The sequence below is a fragment of the Diorhabda carinulata genome, chromosome X (genome assembly GCF_026250575.1).
Source record: "Diorhabda carinulata isolate Delta chromosome X, icDioCari1.1, whole genome shotgun sequence".
Taxonomy (NCBI): domain Eukaryota; kingdom Metazoa; phylum Arthropoda; class Insecta; order Coleoptera; family Chrysomelidae; genus Diorhabda; species Diorhabda carinulata.
The window spans coordinates 38456856-38483662 of NC_079472.1; the positions used below are offsets into that span (position 1 = coordinate 38456856).

Below are 26807 nucleotides of genomic sequence, written 5' to 3' on the forward strand. Positions count from 1 at the left end.
TAAATACTCGTATTTTCAGATTGTTTATAATTTATCTTTGGTTTAAATCATGAGAGGAACGAGATGAGTTCAGAAGAAGTGATCTCTCTAGTCAGAGTATTACTGTTTGGATATACATTTTTACTTTTTGTTGACTCCTACGTACATAATTTTATCCTGGTATCATCAAACTCCTAATTATATCTTTCTAAAACAAACGAACCTTTGTAAATTTGGGTAGAAATAATAATTAATATACTATTGGAAAGTAAGAGCTATTACTATTACAATCGTAGCTGTCTTGTTCTTGTGAAAGTTTATTAAATTTTACGAAAAACAAAATATCTGGCGACCACCTTAATTTCGGCTGTGATACAATATTTTCACATATGAAAATTGTTGAAAAAAAAATTTATTCTAGAATAATTGAGGTGATCTATGTATTTATTCTACACACAACTCACATAATTGTCAAACAATAATCAATATCAGAATGGAAGTAGAGTACATAATGTTTTATTGAAAAATCACATGAAATAACAAACGAATATAACGATTCAGTATTTTCAAAGCTGAAATGGAAAATTCAGAACTCCAAATTGAAAACATTTTTTCTGATAGGAAATCTATATATTTAATTTCGTTTGATTTCAAAATAAAATGCTTTTCATCGAAACAACAAAAATATTCTAGTCCTCTAATTTACATACTGAACTAGGGTTTGAAAACATTCAATTACATGAAAATATTGGTACCTACTTGATATTAAACGAATAATAACAATTCAAGTGAGCAATAATATTAATCAAGAGTATACAAAATTGTAAACATCCTCCAATACTCCAAAACCTTGTATTAAATATCAAATTCGATACATCACGTCAAAAGCCATCAAGTTTATTAATATTTTAAAAGCTAGATTCCAGTACAAAAATCCAAACAAGAACCCTTCAGTGTATCGGTATAAATTTCTACTCTCTAATTTATCAAAAATAGATTGATCAAAATAAACATAAATGTCGACGATGTTAACCATGGGAAATATACTGATTAAATAAGATCAATACTTCAGTCATTTATGGTTATCTAAACTAATCAAGATATAAAAGAAAGGCCTGTGCTGATACAAGTTTAAAATAAGTTCCGGTATAATCATGTTAAGATGTAACGGCTGTAAATTTCGATCTCCAAGAGTCCACGATAATTGTAAGTATTTGAGAACAGTCCTCCAGATTCCATATTATTCTGAAATGTATTATGTTCTGACAATTAAGGTTTCCGTTTTTACTTGAAGAACGTACATTGAGGAAACTCCAACTATCTCACTTTGTAACAATCTGGAATGTTATAGATTATTCTCAAACCTCATTCGAAGTCTTTTTGTATCGATTCGAAAGTTGTTGAATGTTTGATATCTTTTTGTATGTGTGGCAGTACTCATTGATAAAAGTGTATGGCTAATGATCGGTAATCGGTTAAAGCGTCCGTTTCTTACCAATGAGGTAAAGTAAAGGAATAAAAATAATCTGCGTGCCTGGATGAGCCAGGTGTTTCTTGGAAGGTCTGTTAACTTTTTGTTACTGTTTTTATATAGTCGATTTCTAAGGGACCATTTTGGTTGTTTACAACAAATTAGATATTTCCAAGAATTTAGGATTCTAGAATATGATGATCCTACATAAAATCGACTCTAGTAGACGTAGGAGTCAGTGAACAATTTGATGTCATAGTGTGACAAATCAAAATGAAACAATAACTGAAAATGAATGAAGTATTGAAAAAAGATTTAACTGTTTACATTTAATCATTAGAATCATAAAAACCAGGTGGTTACCGAATGAAACTAGGTTGTACATACAATAAATACTCCGCCGGATTGTTAAAGAATACTTTGAAAGAAAAAACATTATAAAATACAAGTATGAGGTTTGATTTGAATTTTCAAGTTCGGCGTACTAATATAATTAATGGATTTTAACATATATATCCATAATATATCCTTGTACAGCTTTGAACTATAGTTAACCCTTCGCATGCACACTGGGTCTTTCAAGGAACAGTCGAAATTACAAACGCCCGTTTCTTTTTATCGATAGAGATGGAACTTTGTCTACCCCCTCTAAAAAATTTTAATAGAAGTAGAGATCGAAGTAACTCCAAAGTTTGACTATTTATCTCTCAAGACGAGACAGGGTCAGTGCTCACAGGACGTTAATGTTTTCAAATATAGGTAATTTTTTTCTCTTTATTTCTTTATAATACACATAAATGTTTTGAGTAATTTGTTACTTTTTTATAGCTTACTATCAGACCTGGCCTCGCGTTGCTGTGGATGAGTGATTTGATTTGAAATAATTCTAATGCCAATACAATTGCTCTCTCTTCTGCTGTTCAATGAAATTATACTGGCATCGAGTTGTTACACGATCTTCACAATTGCCCATAAAATAGATTTGAATATATTTTGGATCTTAATTTGGCATTGGCATCAATGATCCAATCTTATGATATACCTGGCCTTGAATTTGAATGTTGTCTCAAAATTACGACCATCAGATGACAAATCACAAACTTTGGATACTCCAAGCGACGTCATTTGGAAGAAAGATTTAAATTTTCGTGTCTTAGGCAAAAATAATTTTGATTCATTTGAAATGCCAGAAAGAAGGGAGTTCAAAGGTTCAGGTGGAGTAGGGAGTGATGATAATACAACTTTTCCTGATGCGCAACACACGCCGGGTGTTTCATTGCAAAATTTCAACGCCTGACAATAATAACATATTTTGTCCATCGCACCAATAGTACCTTTGGAATCAGCCGAGGAATTGATGTCTAGTTGATAATTAAATGCTAGACGAACAAATGATCCACGTGTTACTGCGCGGTTGGTTCGATGATTTTCTCGGTTTTGTTCTCTATATGAATCTATGTGTTGTTAACGTGCCACCCTAGTTCCCAATTCATTTTCTTGTCGACGATTATCACGCTATTCTTGTGCACGAATTTCAGCTGTGCGAATTCTTTGAGCTGCATTTCTTTCTGCTCTCTGTTCGACTGATTCATGAGCTCTTTGAACACGTGCACATCGAGTCTTCTTGCAACGGGCATTAAGGTTGGATTTTACTAAAATAGTAATCGAATTTTTAATGTGAATGAATTTCGCTATTCTCTGAATAACTGTTAGTTCGAAATAATGTACACAACGAAGACAAAATGAAGAATGATTTGAAAAAAGCGACGTTAAGTGGTATAAGCAAAATAAGACATGTATAGTGTGTAGTCTAAGAAAATATATCACAATAAAGTGTGGCGCCATCTATGAGATGCAAAGGACAAAATTTTACAGTTCTCTGTGAAGAAATTTGCTTAAGGCGCCATCTGTTCTAGACTTATGGAAACTACGATTAATAACAACAATCAACGTTGATAATCAGTTTATTTCCCGTTCACTTAGTTCACAGCCTGATAACGCCCTATTTAGAAAATTGGGCAAAAATGATAATTATCTTACGCAGAAGCATCAGAAACTTAATAAGAGAAATCCTAAGAGTTAGCGAAAAGCTTAGGTAAATTGGAAAAACGAAAGAGATGCTCAGTTTATGCTTGGACCGAAAACAAGAAAACTATGTATTCTTGCTTTATGTGCGGAGTACCAATTTTTAATAATCATTGAATGCACTTCTGTTCAAATTGCGCACTGTGAATTTTTTCATCGTAAATTATCATTGATTATTGTTATCTTTAACTTATATTTTCATATGGGCCATGAAGTAGACAGGATTAACCATGAACCAATATACACAAGAAGCCCCAGAAAATGTCGTGTATATACGAGCTAGGAATTTGTTTGTTCCTTGATGGGTATTCTGTGAATAAACCCTCAAAGTATTAATATTGGATAGTTTTATACAAATATGATTCACTATTAAAAGTTTTGAATTCATATTTGACATTTCTTTAGTAAATGAATCAATAATAATCCTAGGTACAATCAGCATCATCTAGTGTTCTATTTTGCAGCATATTTCCATCATTTTCACGTTCTTTGTTTCTGCAAAATTCACCTTACGCAAACATCTTTAGGTGAATCTTAGGCAACCCCAAAATTTATAAAAGAAATAACAATTTTCCTGTCCTATCATATATCATCAACCCCTGTTGTCCTTTCTTTACCTTTCTTGAAAAGGGCATACATGTTCTTGTCAGACAGATTGTTGACATTGCAATGGAGAGGACGGTGTTTAAATCTTCGTTACTTTTTTTCTCTTACCTAAACACGTCGCACAATTTTTCGATGAGATATATAAATCACTTTTCAGATTGTTTACGGGAAATATGAGTGGTGCGAGGGTACAAGAATATTTATTCGTGGGACCGAGGAAAATGTGTAATTTATTACACAATAGAATAATATCAGTCACTGAACAAATTTTGAAATATTTACTATCAAGAATAATGAACAATGTTACACAACTGTTACACCACGCTTTAGCAGACTACATCAAAATTTTGGTCCGATTCAAATGTTAAGTTACTTTATACTCCTCAAAAATTTTGTTTTAACATTCACTATTAGCTACTTATTTTAACACACAAACCCCAACTAGCAACCTAAGATTCATTGAGGTTTGAAACCACTCAGACTAGGTTAATGCCATTTAGACGACTTGAAGTTATTGAACATTTGAGTGAGTAAAATGTGATATAAAGTCTTTTCCTAATCCAGATATCATGAACAGGCTGAATTACAAATGATTACAAATCAAGATATATAGAGATACAGATTTTGAATGTAACAGCAATACTGAAAAATGAAAAAGCCTGAATGCGACAGAAAAATACCATTAGGTTCAATATCACCAAGTATGATATATGTGGGATATTTGTTAGAAAAATTCAATATATATTTGAATTTAACTAGTAAATTTGTATATAAACGTGGGGTATACTATTTCTTACAACGGTGACTTCAAATAATCACCGTTTAAGAACATGTATTTCAATTAGATTATTAGATACAATCGCAATTGACATTATTGCAATGATAAAAGCGAATAATTTTTGATGCAGAGGGTTTGAGTTCAACACCAGTGGAAGAATCTTTTTTATTCGTTATAATTTTTCATGAATAAAATAGCGTCATTACCTTTATATATAAATATCAAAAAATGTCCAAATCTAATAAAACTGTTATGTTGGCAACACAGAATTATAGTAATAGAATGATGAACTTGATGAGAGTTTAGACAAAAAAGAAATAAACAGGACGTTGAGAAGAGATATCAAAAATTGGAATAATTAGATCTTTGGAAGAACATACTTCCAATTCACCCAGTGAAAATTCACTTACATAATTCTGATGCTTTTTCACCTTTTCAGGTATAAGGCTTCATGGAGTTTAGTAATTACGTGGCCTACCTTTTCCACGGCTGTTCCAATTCTGTTCTTATCATTTGTCTTCTGTTTTACTTCTTGTCATCTCAATCCTCGTTTATTGCTATAATATTGTTTGTCATAATTTAATAAAACACCACGGCCTCCTCCTCGTTATTTTTTTTATTTTTTTCTTTCTTTCATACATCTTCAGTATTGATCGTTCTTCTCACATTCTCATGACATAGGTTAAATTTTTTTCTTATTTTTCTTATTTTATCGTATATTGATGTATTATTCGATTTTTCCAAATATCTCATTTCTATACTTTGTAATGTGCTTTTTTATTTCTGTGTAGTGTAAGTGTCCATGATTTGGATCCATTATTTAATGTGGGTACGTGTCTTTTTCAAATATTTCTATTTCTTTTGTTTTGCTATTTTTTTTTTTGGCTAGAAACTGTGACTTAATTTCGTTGAATAATCTTCCAGTGGGTCTAATCCTTCCATTATGCTCTTGTTCTAATCTTTCATCTTGTATTAGGTCATTCGAAGCTAGTTAAAGTTTCTGATCTGCTCTATTTATGGATTCTTCCAATCTTATAGTAAGTTTCTTATTCTTTTGTCTTACCTTCATCGTCTTAGTTTTGTGTTCATTTATATTCATATTCAGCATCTGTAGAGTGGCATTGTACATTTTTAAGTTTATTCACAAGGTCATCTGCACATAGTATCCTTTAAATGACTTCCATTTTCCAGTATTTGACTATCTACTTTTTAGTATACGTCCTTGCTCCACTCCTTTTATTGTTTAGAACATATATAATACATCTTTTTTAATTCTAAAATTACTTTTCCTTTGATTGTTTGGTATTTCTGCTATACATCTGCATTATAGTATTTTACTTATGACATTATATGACTCCGTGTCTCTACCTTCTCTTATTGCTTTTGCATTTATTTTTTAATTAGGAAACTTGTATCTGCAATTCTTTTGTTTGTTCCAAATCCGTTTAGTGAAGGTTTCATGAGTTTTCTAAATCGTCTCTAAGTCTGTTTTCTATTATTCTCGTATATATCTTTCTGTCTGTACTTACTGTAATTCCGCAAGAAACATGTGACCAGCTGATATAACTTTCTTTTTTGATATTTCTCCTAGCAAGTTGTTCTATGTTGCTTGTAGTTTTTGTTTTTTTTTTTATTTTTCCTGGCACCTAGCACGGTGTTATCGATCATTTGAAGATGGAACCACTATACTCGCTGTTTCCTTTCTATGAATTCTTGTATGAGTTCAACTTTCAAGCTTTCTTCTCTTGGATGCTAGGATTTTAGTCTATCATTTCTATTCAATACTTTCAATCTTCTAAGATATTTCATTGCTAGAGCCACAGCTATATGAGAGAATTGGCCCTTAAATAGCTTTGTACACTTTCATTTTTTTCCGTTTACTCAATTCATAATATATCTTGCTCGCTTTCTCTACTTTATTGCTTGATCCTAAATTCTGTCTTCCTGTGTCTTTCATCATAGTTCCTAGGTTTTGGAAGCTACTCACTACTACTTAATGCTGATTTCAATTCTTTCTCTTACATTTTTTACTACTATAACTTTTTGTTTTTGTTGTCCATTCCGTTTTCTGTCAATATTTGGTTCCAGTGGCTTAACTTCTCATGTAGATCCATCTGATTTTTTGCCATGATCATTATATCATCTATATCTCCGATATATTAATACGCTCTAGTTGTAGGAATTCAATATTAAGTGGTTTAATTTTTTTTCTGCACTTCTAATTAACTGATCCATGAATCCATGAAAACTATGAATGGTACTATGGACAGGCTCTTGTCGCACTCCTTCTTGTGTTGTGAATATCTCTGTCTATTTCAAGTTTTTGCTTATTATCTTCTTTATCGTTTCTTTGGACAAGCATTTAGTGACTCTCGTTAATTTGCTACTAACTTTTCTTGTTTGCAGATTCCTCTGCATGTTCTTCATTGTATTAAGTAAGTAGTTATTTGGACCATAATATGGAAAAAATTGTATATCAAAATAAATAACTGTATTAAAAGGAAATACTCGAAATATGAAAATTATCAATGAATATCTATTTTTCACTTCATATGCATTTCAAAACCGCACATTCAAGTAACTCAAGCTGAGGCTAGCAATTGACAATTTTTAGAATATAATAATATTCAAGACTCATTTGTTTCTTAAAATATTTATACTTTAATTCATTAGTGAGAAACTACGATCGGGTAGAAGAATACACAATATTATATTTCATATTTTTATACATGTTTAATAAATTCTTATTAAGCCCGAGACGCTTTCCGGTTGTATAGTTGAAATATTTATGATAAATAATCTACGCCCATGCCGATGTCGGTAGATGAATTTTACGGGAATGACGCGCTCCTAAACTGAAAATTAGGCCATATATTAACCGCCCTTGCTAATAAAATTGCCCTCTAAACCCCGCAGGCCTTTTTAGGTTGGAAACGGCGAATAAAAATGTTGAAATAATGGACATCGTACATTTAAAAAACAATAGCCACAAATTATTAGAAAGTCTGTGTAATAGGGGGTTTTAATTTTGGATCCTAACCGAGCCAGTTTCGTCTGGCATATTAACGCGCGTAAGTTCATTATAATTAACTTTTATTTCTATCGTAATAATCATACTGAGAGTCCATATTGTTTTATTTTTAACGAGGACCCTCCATGTCTGTATTTAGTTGGGAATTTTTGTCATTAGAGCAGACAAATTTTGACGATCTCATGAAAATCCCTATTGATTCGTATTTATACGAAAAACCTTTCCTATTAAATTCATGGAAATAAATAGAGCTAGATTGAGGACTTTATTGCATTAATACTCCTAAAGAGTTATGAATAAGAAAACTGTGAGCAACGATATGCCTCTTATCCAACGAATATGCTGTGTGACACACTGTAGATTTTAAGATATATTGTTACGAATGTGTCCCTCCCTAGAGCCGGTTCTGCCTAGATGTATTGAAATTTTAAAATTCGGCGAAAGCGAATAACTTCAAACCGCGGAATTCGATTGATGTTTGTTATTTCATATCCGTTTTTATAGCAAGCGGTTTATTTACATTGTTCTTTCGCATAATTTCTAAGAAAATCCATTTATTGTGTTGTTTCTTTATTTTTCTATAATTCTTAAAAACTCCGTTTGGATATATAACCGGGTTAGTTTAGCGCTGTTGAGTTCAGTTTATTATAAATAGTCGTAGTCAAGAAAATTACTACCATGGACGATATTTCAACTATGAAGAATGATATCTTTGCCAAAACGAGACGATTTCGACATCTTAAAACGATATTTCTTTCTATATTTCGACCATGAAGGTAGATATTGCGACTATAAAAAGTGGCATTTCTGCTGAAATTTTAACATGGAAAACCGACATTGCCGCTGACGTCGAAAGCAAAATCTCATCTCTAAAATCGGATATTGAGAATGAAATTATAACAATGAAAATCTGATGGACGATAAAATCACAAAATTGGAGAAAAAGATGACAGGTTTAAGAACAAGACCAGACACTCCAATACAATATAGAACATACAAAACCATGTTATATATAAGCACCATTTAGATCAGAAGAAATCGGCAGTTCTACACGAGTCAAGGCTCCAGCGTTTGACGGTAAGACGTCTTGTACCAATTTCCTTGAACAATTCGAGGCAGTCGCTAGAGTGAATAATTGTTCCGATAAAGTACTGCGGGGAGACGCCTTAGATGTACTCCAGACGATACCTCTTAAAGACACTGATGACTTCAAACAACTGAAGAAGAGGTTGGACATGAGATACGGTCACGAGAATCTTGAACACCTGCACCAAACGCAGCTGAAGAGCTGAAGGCAGAAGCGTGACGAAACTTTTCAAGAATACGAGGTAGACATTGCCCAACTTGTTTGATTAACTTATCCATCAGCATCAGAATAACATTACAATATGAATAATCTCACAGCCTCTGGATTGTTGTGAAAGTTGTTGATTAACTAACTTGGAATTTGTTGGACCGTAGGTGATATTCATACTGAACACACTATTTGAACTACCACTACATCAACACTCACAACTACAATGTCTGACGCGGGTCTCGATAACCAAGTTGTCGTCTTAGGAGACTGAAGGTGAACTGCAGCATTCCGCTCGTCAAAGCAGTGATCTGCAAATCGCTTTTGTGGTCTTCGGTCCACTTTCCTTCTCCTGTCGCTATTATGGAGCATTATTTTGGTCTCATCTGAGAACAATACAATGCTCTTCCAACGTTCAATTCACATGATTCTGTGCAGAACGCAGGCGTAATTGCCGATGACATTTGTACTAATCGCAGGTGTTTTAGGGGTCAGGTTATTGTTCTGCTGTCTTTGTCTCACTGTCCATTGGCTAATAATCACTCCTCGCACCTGTCGTTGCACTTGAATGGCATTAAGGTGAAGATTTCTTAATGTTCTTAACACTCATTGTGTTCGGTCCTCAAAATCAGCCTTCTGCCTGTTCCAGTCCCCTCATAACCGCTGCGCGGGTCATATTGTCTAGCTGCACATAGCTGACCAAGTGCATTTTCGATTAAACCGATAACTTTGGCAGCTTTTTTGGTATAGTTTGCATTGATCTAATACACTTGAACAATATTAAGTTTATAAAGAACGAATAATACATTAAAGCACATTGAATTGTCTTTCAAACAGCATATTTTTTTTAACTGATGACTAATCTAAAAAAAAATATATAATAATATAATGAGTTCAGTGGGCGGATTTCTTTGCATGCGAGTTTAATTGGAACTAACAAATTTGGAAGTGTAGTCAAAATAATTACATTACTCATCCATGCAACTGCTTCAGACGTTTTTTAGTAACTATTTCAGTAAACCTAACCTCAAAGCAATATAAGATTGAAAACTAGCAACTAGGGCAGAAGTGCACAAAGAAAATTGTATTCAATATTAAATTGTCAATAAAATCATCAACTTTATTGAAGAACTACTCCAAGTCAATCCTCAAGTCAAACCATTAATATATACAATAATTCACTATAAACTTAAATTTCATATAAATTATTAAACTGTTAAGAGATAGCAGTGTTCAATTTTATCTCAGTTTTACTGATCACGAAAATAAACATTGATACAAATTACATGTACGCTTGAAATTTGTGCAGTTGTAAGGGAAGTATACTGTGCAACATGTAGGGAACAGTTGAGCCTTTCCCACTTGTAGTACATTATACTCATTCCACCTCCCTCCGTATGGTATATCTGCCATGTTTTCCAATAGGACACGTACAGTATTTCAGATTTATTAAAGATAAAATAATATTAGCTGATTAGTATTCCCTCTGTACCATGTGCACCAATGTTTACAATGAACCCATGAACTATGAGGGCATAAAGACTAAATGAGGCAACAATCATAACAAGAATGAGGAAATGTATATTAATGGAATATCTATGGGATGTTATTCTATGCAGATCCTGTGAGCTGTTGACTACAAATTAGGCAATACTACGGGGGGCTTACGAACTCAACTATGTCAAAGGATAAATAGAATAGAAAATATGACGTGTGTTCACAAATGAAAATTTCACATATTTATTTGTATTTAGAAAAAAGTATAACTATATTTGTTGTGCTTGTATTGTGCAAACAAATATTCGATGAGGAAATTATATACCTATATATATATATATATATATATATATATATATATATATATATATATATATATATATATATATATACGTCTTAAGTCTTCCTACGATAAGGAAGACATAAACGAGGTGGAGTAAATTATAAGATAAAATGGTAATAAAGAGAAGTATCAATACATCTAGATTCCTCATTATGAAATTCAGGGACTCAAGAAATCAGAAGCTATTTTTTCAGTCACCCTTGTAATATTCACTGAATCCCTTCGCCATAGAGGATAGAGACGTAACTAGTATTATGTAAATTATGTGTATTCAGTCATCATTAGCGACCCAGTCAGCTGTTTATTTTACCTTTAACTTCGAAAACTTCTGCATTATCTACATATTGAATTGAGAAAGGTGGAAATGCATGGTTGCCAAGTCTACGAGTATGTATATGATTTAAATAATTAGGATAGACGTGAAAATAGATCATGAATAAAAAATATTTCATCCTAATACAAGCTAGAGGTGATAATTTGTGAATAGTTGTATTTTTTGGTTTATTGATACTTTTTTTGTTTTCATGATTCTCAAAAAAACATTAGTAAATGGTATTTGACGGATGGATCTACAATAAAAAGAAGAAAATCATTAACTATAGGCACAATATGATAAAGAGTCGAAAATTTGTTTCCTCACATAATTAAACTTACAACATTGAACTAAAGTCTTTCATGTTTCCCATTTTAATATATCCAAGACATTTTCCAATTAATTATGAGTAGTCCCGAAAACGCAAAGATCGTTTATTTATTTTCCGTCAGACGTTTTATTTTCAAAATCCCCTTAATACCTTCTAAAATCATTTTCACCTTTTGTAAACTTTTAAAAAATCCTAATTATAAACTGTCAAAGCTAAAGGCGAATTCATTACCCATTCGCAGTATTATTTAATTAATGTTATGTCGAAATGTCAACAGACTGCTTTCTCAGGACCGGTTGAAGTTCGCAATAATTTATTTTTCCAGTGAAAAACTAATTTAATTTTTATAAAAACTTTTGTTGTTTTGCTTGGTTCTGTAAGTAGAGCAAGAATACTTTTTTCTCTGGAAATTATTATTAAGATGGATGTAGTATACGGAGAAAAATCTACCAATTTATTTTTTGTTCTAATTAAAGTTATACAGGATGTGCAGAGAATCTTTGATTACAATGTAGCATTGTAAAGTTCGTTTTGCAATACTCATCATTATATTTCTATATTGCTAATTGATTACCCAATAAAATTATGATGAACATACTTCTTAAACAATCATCTTGTTCTAAGAATATGTGGACCAGTACTAAAAGTTATTGTTCATATTTTCTGTATCGTTTAACACGAAAGAGCTGGATTGAAAAATGCTATATCACTTGTAAAATGAGGGTATGCATATACCTTCGCACTATGGTTTCACATAATTCCATTCTGTCATGATTATCCTCAGATAATTCTTGTACTTGCATTATTTTATAAGTATTCAACTTATTTTTCTCAATAATTCTATAGATGGATTGAGAACTAACATCATGTAATGCAACTTACCAATCGAATGTACAAGAAATTTTTCGATTTCTCAAAGCTTGAATTGAATCCACATCTTCTAAAAGTTTCATTTTTCTTCACACTGGAAATTTGGTTGAGATTTCTTATTTTACTACTACGGTGTAAGTAGATCGGAATAGTTAGAAAATTGAGAGTACAATCCGCGCTAGGATTATTTTTATAAGCTTTAGGGAACGTAAAGGTTTGTTGGACATCATAGTCGAGGAATTAGTAGTAGCGAAGTTACAGTTAACATTTATTCAATTGAGTCATCCATCAATATGCATTTTCATTTGTTTTCGTGAAGTATGTTTTCGAAAAACGGATTAGTTTGTTCAGTTAGCACTTCATTTGAATAGTTGTTATGATATCTTCTGAAACTAAGGTATACAACAAAGATCTGAATAAACAAAGTCGTGAACGTGTTTGTTTCCTTTTCAAACTACACTGAAAGAAGCCACAAAAAAGATAAATTATGTTAACAAACATTTTGTAAAATTTATAATTATTATTTTTTTACGTTTCGGTTTACAAGATTATTGTGAGCAATTTCCCTATACAAAATATCTGTTGAGTGTTGATTTTTCTTAATGTTTCAACGAGAAAAAACGAATCAGACTTTTTGTACAAGTTCCACAACCGTGAGCCTGCTGCTTTAGACAGACAGAGTTTAACCGTCCAAATTGTCGATGTGAGAAAATTATAACAAATGTGATTCTCCATCGTTTTTAACCTCTTAAGAAATAGGCCTGACATGAAAACAAATTGCTATGAAAGACGTGGACAGAACAATTCTAAAGGTTCACATTTCTGAAACAATAAAATCTACTTTAATATAGTTTCAAGCAAAATTTTCATTCAATACGGATTTAATTTTACTGGATAGAAACCGAAAGTTAGTAGAGCGTCTCTCAATTCGTTATTTGATTGGATTGTAAACAGATTTGGAAAAAATCAGAAACCAAAAGTATATACCAATAGAAACAATATTCACTTCTGTCACCCACGAGCAGCATCATCATTGTACACGGAGATAAGGTAGTTTGATTTATTACTAATGCTCAGCTTGGTTAGAAAGCATTGTAAAAGAAGATATTATCACGAAAACATAATAATTAAAAAAAATGAGTGCCAAATATTCTTGTTTAGTAAACTTTTATCACACTAAATAAGTAGTATAATAAATAAAATTAAATTTTATACTCATTAATGCGAACAATGTGTTTGCATAAGTTAGGTTTGTATGTTGTCGTTTTTAATTTTAGGCATGATTACAAGTTCTCATCAATAAGACGACGTTAGTCTTGGTAACCTTCATACTTGAAAAATATTGTTCCACATATATATGTAGAACCAAAAAGTGAGAGAACAGCAAACACAAGCTTTTTCAGCTGATTGTAAGAGTCAGAAATACGATTCCAAGCATTGAAAATTACCATATTTTCCTTAGCCAGGTCATTCAAAGCAGACCATTTGTGTTGTGAAATTAGATCACATTTCTTCTTCTCCAATATTTTCAATTCAACACAAAGATTTTCGAATTTGTAACGCTATATCTCCTTGTTTTTTGAATACAGCAATTGAATTTTGAAGCAACCCTATCGAAAAATGTACCACTCATTTTAAAAATGGTGTTTATCAAACAGTGTTTCCCTTCCAAAAAACTGGCAAAAACTTATCTATAATTTGTTTTTGACTGCTATAACTTTTTCTAATATCAAACAAAATAAGTTTCTTTTTCTTTGTATTTTACGATTAAGATAAGATTTGGGCGAGACGTAACGTCTACCAGGAATTAGAAGTTTCTGATCCACTGATGGTCTGTTAGTTCTGGATAGTGAATGCACTTTTCAAGGAGAAATGATTTAATTTCCAGAAAAAGGGACACAGAACGTTTTAATCCGTTTCGTCTTGATAACCAACATACCTTATTATGAAGCCAAAGATCAGCGTTCCGATAAAAATTCTTTAGATTGACGATGATTAAAACCTTCAGCTAAAATGTAGTTAATGGTAATCACTAATTCCATAACTTGCCAATTTCTTCTGAAAATGTTTGTTAAGATGGTAAACAAGCGTCTCGTCATTAATTTTTGCTTTCAAAAAGCTACAAACCTTTTCGAACATCTGTCATAGCTATGACCCCATTTATTGAAATCGAAACAATTTTATCGAAGTCGATATGATTTTAAACGAAAATATTCTTGTTCCTTCCGTGGATATTTGAGCCAGAGCTATAATTAAAGAGCTAAAGAGCCACATGCGGCTCTGGAACCGCACTTTGCCGACCACTGGTATAGGATAATACCAGATAATTACAGGATAAAATAACAGATAATACTAAATCAAGAGGTTGTAAGAGTAGATGAAACATCGGATTTAAGTAAATTGTAATGCAAAATAAGTTGAGAATAATTTGGAATTATACATTAAATATCATTTACTAGTAAATAATTGAGTTAATGAATCTCCTTAGATTATTTGAATAAATGTAATTTATATAATTGCGTATTATTAGCAATATTACATTAAAATCAAATTAAATCAATCGGACAACGTTCCACAAATCTAGAAAATCCAAGAATCTGGTTGTTATCACTTATAGCCGCAATAACATCCAGTTTCCAGGACCAGAGCTTTCGAGCTCTGATTAGATTATAGAGAGAATTTGATTCCGTAGAAATTTTTAGAGAATGGCTTTTTCCTGGAAAATCTGTTCCGAATCGATAAAACTCCATTACTGGTTTGTAACTGTTGAAAATGCACCTTACGCTTTATATTCCATTGAAATATTTATTTCACGTTTACTTTCATAGCAGAAACATTTATGAGACTAGATACATACACAAGTATTTATAAAAATGTTAGCGAGATAAATGTCCAAGTGTTATTATCGGTAGATGAAAAAACAATTATTAATCCAGGAAACAAGGGTTTTAACGAAACACTGAAACTAATAGAAATGATTTTTGGTATACGATCAGTTCTCGAACACTACTTAATTAATATTTTGTCAATAACGTGGAAGGGGTTGATAATGTCAATACAATGTATACGAACAAACTTGCATAACGTGAAAGTTTGCACAAAAAAGGTCTCTAGATATTTTTCGTTAAATGCTTCCGTTACGAGATAATAAGCTATAATTACGGGTATCATCTACGCGTCAACAACTCGGAATACTATAAGAGTTGCGGCGCTCGAATAAAATTTCTATAACTCCATTCTTTTTGAGTGAAAAATTTAAACGAGATTTTGAAAGAAAATCCTTCAGCGATTGATATATACTGCCTGTAAGTGCCGTCAAAAGTGGTTTTATATGTTTTTGCTTAATAAATAAACAAAGTAGTTTATTATATTTTCTACTGGATTATTTCAACAAACAAAATTTGCTACAAGATTCTGTAGAACAAGAAATGAGTTAAAACATTCGTTCCTACCTTGTCTTTGACCAAATTCGATAACAATATACTAGACACGTTGTTTTTAGTATCAAAGTGCAAATTTCTGAAAAAGACCACTTTTCATTCTAGTCCCAATGCCCTACTTTTTCAGGATATGCATCTAGAAACGTACGATAATTTTTTCAAAATTTTCCGGAAATTTTCCAAGACTCATGGAAATTCTTCTGATAAGGCTAGTAAGTCTATCTTATTCAATGCCATCTTCATCAATGCCAGGATCCGTATTTCAGAACCTGTTCTTTCTCGCAGTGACTTACATTGTTTTCTTGATGATTCCAGGCCAGTTTTATTTTGAAATCTTGAACAACGAATTCTCACACGGTGATTATGATGATAATAATGATATTTGAATAATTAAATAAAGATTATGTATTTTGGGTAAATCAATAAATTAACATATCTATCTTTAGTCATTCTGGTTTGTACTAGTAATTTTATTTCTTCTTTTCCACTTATCCCAGTTCGAAAATTTCAATTTCTCATAAACTTCATACAGTATACATGATTTCACTCTTTTTCCCACGTTTAAGAAATTTATTCCAATGGATGAGGAACTATAGATAATTGAAGATTATGTTTTCAATTTTTCGAAACACTGTTCGAAATAATTCGAACTGTCAAAACTGCCGCCACGTTCAGGCGCATCTCTGTTGATTCTTGTTAATATAGAGGGATTGGAAGGAATATTTAGCAGAGTAGGTTTTGAATTGGTTTATAAATCCAACTAAAAATTGAAACAATTGTTGGGAAATCGTTACTATAAAATACCAAATTTGAAAAAAAGTGGTATTTACGAAATTAGCTGTGATGATTGTGACAGGAAGTATACTGAACAGACTAAGACATCTCTTAATGTCCGGTTCAAAAAGCACATGGCTCATTTAAAATATATACGAACCGAAAAATCGAGTATTTTCGATCACACTTCCAATAAAAAAAATTGTTGGATGCATTTCGAAGCATTGAAATTGCTTGATGTAAAAACACCTTAAATAGAGACAAAGGGCCAATTCCTCACACTCTATAGTTTAGTCTCCTTAGGAATAAATGGGAGTAATCCGGACAAGGAGTTTTAAATCAGTTTTCGAAGGAGGTTTATTGGTGTGAAAATTTAGTATGAAACATTTGATTTGATATGTTTAAGTTTACTTTCAGTCTCTGAATACTATAACTTGGTTATCTAAACGTGATTGCAATTATTGATGTAGTGGTAGTGAAATCAGTTTGTACAGTATGAGAATAAGTAGGACATTTTTAGAACATAATCTGATGAAGTGGAGTCGACATTTTTTCTTCCCATTGTTTCCAATTCGAAACTTTCCATAAATAATACTCATAGAAATCGGAAAATGTACTTCACAAAAACTCTTGTATCAATATTAGTATTGGAACCGTTGTTTTATTAGCAATTTTATGTCTCATTGTAACTGAAGCATAAGATATCACTTATTAAATATAAGATACTTGATAAATATCATAACGGCATGTTATATTCAGCGATTCGGAAGGTTTGAATTATTATGTAGGAGGCAAATGAAGTCAAATTTATCAGCAAATGCAAATGTTTAGTCGTTGTGAACGTTTACCATCAACATAATTCTTCAAAGACAATATATTTTCATTAGTAAACTAAAAGCTGAGAAAAATGTGATAAAAACTCAGACTCACTGGCATAGTTTGACTTCCGTGCAAGCTATTAATGGCCGCCTGTGCTTCTTGATGTGAGCTGTATTTCACGAAAGCACAACCTGTAACAGAAAAAAATGACATCATAAATAAGAAATGCCGGGAGGAGATTTGCGAAATAAGAATTTCAAATTTATTGTATGGGGAGAAATTTTTCAGTTGCTTAAGTTTATGTCGTGACCCACATATTTAAGAATTCATACTCAAAGATAAAAGCAGACTGGAAATAATCATAGGGGTAATAGATGACTTCTGACTCGAAATGTATTTGTATAAATCTTGTTAGACCGATTTCTTCTTCTATATAAAGACCCGTTGTTTTGTTAATTTTCACATGACTTCAATATTATTTATTGACAAGTCGATTGCTAGCTGTCATTACATTTTTATATAATTTCTTCACTCCAAAGCTTACTGTGGGAGCCGAGTTTCTTCCACGCGTCATATGCAGGTCTTTTTCTTAGCTCATCATATCTTCCTATGTGTCTGAATAGATTTTTTATGGGGTTCTCGGTAGCAGTTCCAAAATTTCATATTTTTATTCCCGTGGGTTATTTCGCTACTCTTATTTATGAATGTGTTTCTAATCAAACTTCTTCTGTTGTTCTCGACAATGGATCCAAAACTTCATATTCATACGGTCTAAGTCATATCTTGTAAATTACAACAGCTTGATTCGGTCCTCCTCAGAACTCTTGCTCGGTCATGCGGTCAGTGAAAGAGGTCTATATTCAGATATTTAAATAGATAGACAAGAAATACATTAGTAGTACAGTAGCAATAAGCAATGAATGAATGAAATTAGATAATTATATATTTTTTAAATCATTATTTTCTTCGCTTTGGTTCACTTTGCCTGTTTGTAAGTCTCATTACATAAATTTGATTCGAATTTTGGAGTACTTACTTAGAAGCCCCAACTATTTGAATAAATTTTTGATCTATTTTCATTGAAAAACCTCACTTTGGGTACAATAATCAATTTTAAAGTAGCACTATTATTTTCATTTAACACTTGAGATGTATATGTTTAGGATTGATATTCTCTGTCTGAATTTTAGTTTTACTGTCAACTCAAATATTATTGGATCGTAGATATAATGTATATTACATATAAAAATTTTCACAAATACATTTTGAAAACTAATTTCATTATTCAATGCGGTTTTCTTGTGTATACTTTAGGTTTGATTTGTGTCTTCATTAAGTTATCTGTGTTCATTGTCTACAAATTGTGAACAATTTTCTGACGATAAAGCATATCTCTCTCGCTTTCTCGTTTCTTGAATATTCAAATTCGATTTGAAAATTCAAGTATCCATCATTGGTACTGATATGTTCGTACTTTGGCTAGAAACTTTGGCAGGTATTAATATGGAGAGTATACTGATCATTTCTATTTCTATATATATATATATATATATATATATATATATATATATATATATATATATATATATATATATATATATAGTTCAATTTAGTTAACTGACATATTAAAAGAAAGAAATTTCAAAAAATATATTTTTATATGGTGTTATCAATAATGGCCGTTTCATAAACATGCCGTTGCCGTTGACTTTTGCTGTTACTAAATTAAAAACATTGAAATGCATAAGATTATTCATAGTTGCCGTTTCACGTCACTGTTTGGTGACTTTCAACATAATAACATAACATAACATAATAACATAATCGTTTCTTATCTCTTACAGTCGGGCGTTCCTAGCAACTTTCTTAGCAATAGAAAAGAGCTAATGACATCCGTTTGTCACTTTTGTCCCAATAAAAAAACTCTCAATATTATATGAATTTGCTACGGATGTCAAACGGCAAACGTCACCTGCGAACGGTAACGGCAAAACGGCAAAACGGCAAAGAAAGAAAAGTCAAGTTTATGCATCGGACTCACGAATATACTTATAAACCTTCTATAATAATACAACAATTACCATGTTCTAATTTATGCAAGTATTGAGTATTTTTTAAATTTCTGTATACTTTTGAACAGTTATAGATCCCTTTTCAAGAATTTACGAGAGGGAAAACACCAATTTCAAATTTAATAAAAACTTTAATTTATTCTCAACAATATTACCGTGTTCAAATGCGTTTTCTTGTGCAGTTATATTTCGACGTTAATCCTTTTGGTACTTTGCTAGAAGCTATTAACTAGTCTTCGGCTTGTATGATTTTACACTGGTCGATTACAGTCGTTTGAATGTGTTGCACTTACCCCAAATAATTTAATTTCAAATAAGGAGTTGCTGATCAAGTTTCTTCAATCAACCTTCTGTTATTTCACACTATTTTTTTTTTCATGTGCAAAATCAAATTTTCAATTTGAATTCAATATACTGTGAAAATTCACGACTTTATTGTTAAACGATAGCTCTCAAGTGTAATGTTTCAGTTGTAAGTAAAGGCAGAAACCTTGTGTTCTTGATAAGCAAATTACTCTAATCCAACTTGTCAAAGTTACTGTAACCTAAAAGGCCACATTCAGGGTTCATTGCAAGATTTTGTGGTGTTTACGATGTTCAAAAATGTTAATATGTTTTCAAATTCTCAATTCATCAATCTAAACGGAGAAAGGCGAAGAAATAGGAGAAGATATATTTAGGAATAAAACCAAAAGACAGCATAATGATTTGTATTAAAAAAATTAAATTCAAAGATTACAAGCAACCTTGACCAAAAAATCAACAATTATTATTATTTTTTTAATCTCATTACATTAGATTTGATTATTAAAAAAAAAGAAATTTTGAGAAACCTAGTAAGTTCTTATTTATGATAGGTAATAGTGTGAGGTAATAATAGGTATGCGTTGATAGAAATTTTGACGTATAAAAGAAATGTTTCAATTTATTAATAAGAATACACTAATTGTATTTGAAATTTTAAAAAAAACCGAGGTTAAAAAAACGTGAAAATGTGAAAATTTCAAGTGTAGACCATAAAAATTTAAATTAGTTTAATGCATTTACAACAAGGGTTATTATTTATTTTAAATCGATTTTTAGTGGAAAAAAAAATTTTAAATTGATCATTATTAAGTGTAAAAAAATTATGGAGTAAATTTTACAACCCTACTTGTCAGAAGAATCGAAATAAGACCATATCCGTGGAATGTGGTTAAGAAGTAAGAAGGTTCATTCGGTAAGTTGTTACGGACTAGACAGTTCCAGGAGTTGAGTTTGGACGTTAATTCCAAATTAAAATCGTCTAAGTTACAAATCCCAATAAAGGTCAGTAATCCACAATAAAAGTTGGTCGCTACTTGAATTAAAAAAATAAAATATACGAACTGCAACCTGTGAAAATTTTTACCAATTTATAGACTGCTAAAAAAATAAATTATAACTTTAATTTTGACATTCATTCCGAATGCAATTAAAAAAAAGGTAGTCTATAATTTGAAGCATAGGCTAGTTCATAGGGCAAAACTATTTCTGCTTTTACCAAAAAAAAGGACATCATCTTCTTTTCTGATGAAAGGAACCCATAACTACTTCTTCAATAAAATTTTTGAAATCGACGGAAGGTTCTTTTAAGTCGGCAAAATCCTGCTTTTAAAAAGATCTCTGGAGAAATTAATCTTCACGCCAGCATGGTCGAAGATCGAAAAAAAAATTCCTTCTCCATTTGTCAAATTCTCAGTTGGAAATATCACGACATCCGCAAATATAAAATTGATGCCAAATTTGAAAATTGATAAGCAAATCCGTGATGAAAAATTTCACATCAGTTGACAGTCAAAAGGAAAATATTAGTGAAGTTGTGCAAAATCAGGTCAAACGTAATGACGACAATCTAGCCAGATGCAACAATAGCTCAATTTCAAAAACACCAGCTAATAAATTCACTCATCAAAAAAACCTTTCAACGGACTGAACAACGATAAATCAATATCCGCATAATTTACAAAATACAAAAAAACAATTAACTAGATGTTGCTCGAACCTTCCAAGGGGAAACAACTTTGCTCTTACAAGCAACATAATTCTGCAACCAATTATACCACGTCTGGCAAATTTCGAATAATGCTTGCATCCTGTAGACCAAGACTTAACCTCAAAAAAGAAAATAAACCAAAAATTCAATTTGTTCAAATAACAGAAATACATTAAACTGTAATAAATAACTTAAATTTCGGGAACTCAGTATATGTCACCAACAAGTATATACAAAACTACAAAAGACATATGAAATATAATATGTTATATGTAAATATTTCTACTCAAAGATAATACGACAACATATCTTATAAAGAAAATTATTTACAAAAAGAAGTTGATAAGTTTATATCGTATAATATTTATTACAACAAAAGTAACGCAAGCTGTGAGAGTGAAAACGTTACATTACGATCAGCAAAACTTTCTTCTAAATTTCGATGCTCTATTTTTCTGACACACAGCTTTAATAATGACACTGTCATACATTATTCTCTAACTGATTATGTAAATTAGAGCAGTTAGAGTAAATATTTCAATAGTCCTTCTGACCCTAGCCTGTTTTTGGTTTCTCAAACATATTCTTAGATAAAAACTAATTGTGTCTGCATGTTTGAGTGAACCAATCGATTTCCAGTAAAAGGTCTCAATTTCCGTTGAATTTAATTGGTATTTTTCAAGCACCTGAAAATGATCAAATAAAATTGTTTCACCATTAGATACTTTCATCAAGATTGTAATTAGCATTCGATACAATTCTGGAAAATAATAGTTTTTGCTAAATAGATGGAGTGATATCCTAAAAAAACTGATCAACCTACGTTTAACGCAAGATAAGTAAAAAAGACAATATTTAAAAAGTTAGTATTTAGGCATTTCGTTTTACCGCTATAACCAAAATTTTGTACTGAGTAATACCTTAGCTGAATGTATAAACCCATCATTTAACGGGAAATGGAACATTTTTATTGGCGTTAAAATAAATCCCGGGTTAGCGACTTAGCAATCTACCTGGGTTCATTAAGATTTCCATGTACTAGAAGGGATCTGAACCGAGTTAGGCCGGGCCCAGTTTCCAAAGTTTCTGATATCATGAAATGAAGTTTAATAAAAGTTTAATTAGAAATTTTCTTCATTACTTAAAACACATCTGAACAGCACTTTATATCTGTTAACCTTTTCTCACAGAGTCGGATTCCAAATGTTGGGAATTTGAAACACCAGCTCCAATAATCTTAACGATTGACAAGTACCTATTTTACTAACAATTTCATAACTGTCACTGTGCGTTTCACCAACATACAGTTTTTAAATTTTAAATGTAAGTAAATAATGATAAAAATAGTTATGAAATATTTTATTTTGAATTAATTTATACTTATCATCTCTCTCTTTATCATTACTTCATTATTTAAAACAATCTTGTCAGCCCTTTCAGCATGCATGTAACTTTCTCTTTCACAACTTCAACGGTCTGGAATATTTTTTCTTCAAATGTAGATTTCAATTTAGAAAACAGAAATTGCATGCCAAAAAATGCGGTGAATAAGACAGATAGTCTAACATTGGAATCTTGTCTTCCCATATTAGTTTTTTCTTTTTACACGATGTCCAGAAAAAATATAGAGGAAAGAATATTGCTTAACACTTTTACTTTCAGATATTCAGTAAAATTCTCCAATCCCATGAATATCGAAAATAAAATCATCATTGCTTTGAATTTTAATTTATTCATTACAAATCTCTTACATTTAAGTTGAAATAGGTTCTTTCATGTCGTGGCTTAATTTCAAAGTAAAAATGATGTTTCAAATGTTATTTTACTTTCCAATTAGTTTCAGGAGCATTCAACATATAAGTATAACTATTTTTGTCTGTTTCTGTAATTCAAACGTTGAAATTTTAGTCATGGATTTGGTGTAGTTTTTGTATAATCAAATTGTTATGTGATATTATTTATCAAATTATACAGGATCAGTATGGATGGAGAAATATCCAATAACCAGGTTGTGGTAAAGCTATACAGGCTTGAGTTATCTTTTCTCAATAAGTTTCATTTTTTGTTTTTCAATTTTCTCGTATTACGCTTTTTGGTAGAACAAAGAAAACAACTTTGATACGAGTGACGGTTTCGGTAATACTGATTTGTTTACAGTAGGCAATGCATTGGTAAAAGACGGTTCCACTGTAACAGCTTCTTCTGTATCACCGTCATTTGTGTTAATTAATGAATCTTGTGAAATGCACGTGAAAATTTAAAATGAGAGTTGAAGAAAAGTAAAGAGAATAAATTCTGTGATTGAACATAATTTTAGTACAAGAAACAATTCAGATTGACCGGATTACTAATTATTTTACGATAGGTTGAATATTATATACACCTTGCTGTCAACAAAAGAATGCGAAAATTAATAAATACAGCTTTCTTGGAAAAAAATTCCGTGTTTAAATTATTTACGGGTGAAGGAATGAAAAGGTGCAAACTTCATGTTTGCGTGGGCATTGATAATTAATCAAGATCGTGCATCCAATGAATCATTTGTATTTTATGGGTGAATGAAAAAGGAAGGGAATTACAATTCCCACTATCATTTAATCAGTTACCTGATTTCGAAGTATGTTTATTATGTAATAACAATTTAAAATAGACCTTCGTCAATTCACTAGTGGGTATAGCTATCTAGATCACTTAATGGCCTCCATACTTCAAAAAGTGTTCGTTCTTTAATTAATTTTCATCCTATTTGTTTCATATTTGTATTCCACTGCTCAATTGACGCATTTGCGCTATATTTGTTTTTGACAAGTGTTTGCTATGTCTTACCATTTAATGAATCACTTCTAGATCTCTTCCTATCAAATATTTTTATAGCAATTTTGTCATTATCTCAGTGTTGATTGTTGGTTTCGAGTACATCAGTTTCAGGTGAGTCGAAACAATCGTTTGTTTTTTATATTATATCTTCTAGCTTCTGAAAATATCTAATGAACAATCAAAGTTGTTTTTTCATGAACTCTTCCTCACACAAATCAAACCAGATCCCACTAATGCCAAAGAGATTGCGATTCATCAAGCATAACCATCCATTCCCTTGTGTTGTCACTTGTCGAGGCATTAGAAGTCCACATTGATACCATAGGTGGAAGAGGTTAACCTTGTACCTGGTAGTTAGAGTTGTGGAGAATAATCGTGAAGTAGGTCTCAAATACTCAAAACAGGATACTCATTCAATAGATATCAGAAATATTGAAGTCTCCATCAATTTATGAAGTCTATAAAACTCTTTACGTCAAATTTGATAAGTATATATAACAGATTATGTTATCATCAAATTTTATTTAACAGGTAAGTGTTATAAAAGAAATCTCTACTTGATTGATGAAAATATTACTAAATATGAAATAAATCCTCATAAAAATCTTTATAACCATATAGATCTGGAAGGTATAACCAATACTCTGGTCTAAACACGACACAAATCAATTTATCGAAAGTACAAAGGGTTTGTATATATTATTTGCAGCCATAATCCATCTCCATATATGTGAAACATGTTAAAAGAACCTCATTCAGAATGTTTATAGAAGGTATCATCATCAACCGAAAACTCTCTCAACTATAATCAAATCTGGAATATGCCTCAGGATGGAATATCGCTATGAGGAAAATACAAAAAAATTCAACTATAGAAGCTAATGGAATTAAAACACCAACATCTGTAAGTCCAAAAATAGACAGACAGGAAGCTACGGCATTAAAAGTATCAATCAAGCAGAAAAATATGCAAATAAGATTGTGAATCTGGAAAGGATTTGTCGTAATGTTCAAGCAGACATTAGAGCTCTACTTCCAATATCATAAGAGTTGGTTTGGAGATACCTACTCTACCTACATATAGAAGTGGAGGGAAAGGAAGAAAGCTGATAGAATTGCAAAATTAAGACCCTATAAACCCTTCAAACCATCTAAATCCCTCTGTGAAATCATCTACAAAACAATAGAGAAAAAACTGGAAAAACCTACAAGAGTTGAGACAGGCAAGAATACTCCCGAGAAACTATAACTAGGGAAGATTTCTTGAAAGTATTAATATATGAATACTAACTGGAGTCTTGTCGAGGAATCGCCGCCTCAATAGACACCTGAAAACGTTAAGTTGAGCAGGAAGTGCATTGCGCAGATGTTGCTACGTAGAGGACAAAACCTCGTCCAGACTCCCTCAAAGTATGAGAGAATGTTCCAGAACATTATACCTGGGAACATATGAAATAAAAGACGAAGATCTATAGCAACTAGAGCCATTCCACACCCTAAATTTCCTAACAGGAGTAGAATTAATAATTCATTTGTAAACCCTGATTATACCTAGAGCTACAGCAAGAAAAGTAAACCCAATAGATCTATTGAGTCGTAGTGTGAATGAGACCCCAATCATAACATGCATGCGGTTGAACTTGCATTTTGCTGGATATATCATCCAACGCCTTCTCATTTAAAAACGGTTAGATGTATATAACACCATATATAACAAAAGTGAAATTCGATAACTACAATATTTATAAAAGAATGTAAGTAGCATTAAAGCTATGGAAAATGAGATATTGGCAAAATAAAACAATTTTTTATCCTTTGAATATCTTGAGTCACAAAAATAGAATGGAACAGAAACTTTTGACATCTTTAGAATGTTATTATGGATGTCTATACAAGTTACTTTGATAATGCCGTGACTAACTGCTATATAATGGGTTAAGTCAATTGCAAATATTTATAAATTATGATGTGCAGATCAGTACAAAGTGATGCAAAGGATGTAGATGCATTGATTTAGTTTATTGATTGTAGTACTAGGTATGCATTTCTTCTATCTTTAAAAATTTCTTTCCAAAAATATGGAGCCGGTCCAGATTTTGTCGAGAAACTTTGTTTTGAAGAAGATAAAAATTAGAGAAAAATAATATTCAAAGTCGTTGGAAGGAAAGTTTGCTAATAAGGTATTTTTTAGGCTTCAATTACTTTGTTATGAAGTCAAGAATGAGAACTTCTTCTCTAAAACTTTCTACTTGTTCGTTACTGCGAATTTAGAC

The 26807-nt window shown here is 31.5% G+C and overlaps 1 protein-coding gene across 10 annotated transcripts in view; it reads right to left on the reverse strand.

Annotated features, from left to right (window-relative positions):
- LOC130902217 (CUGBP Elav-like family member 4) overlaps positions 1-26807 on the reverse strand; it is a 1507660-nt gene that overhangs the window by 88873 nt on the left and 1391980 nt on the right. For all 10 annotated transcript variants that reach the window (XM_057814156.1, XM_057814160.1, XM_057814158.1 and 7 more), the window contains one exon: positions 17743-17822. In XM_057814156.1, coding sequence (XP_057670139.1) covers positions 17743-17822 — 80 coding nt within the window. The remainder of the gene's footprint in view (positions 1-17742; positions 17823-26807) is intronic.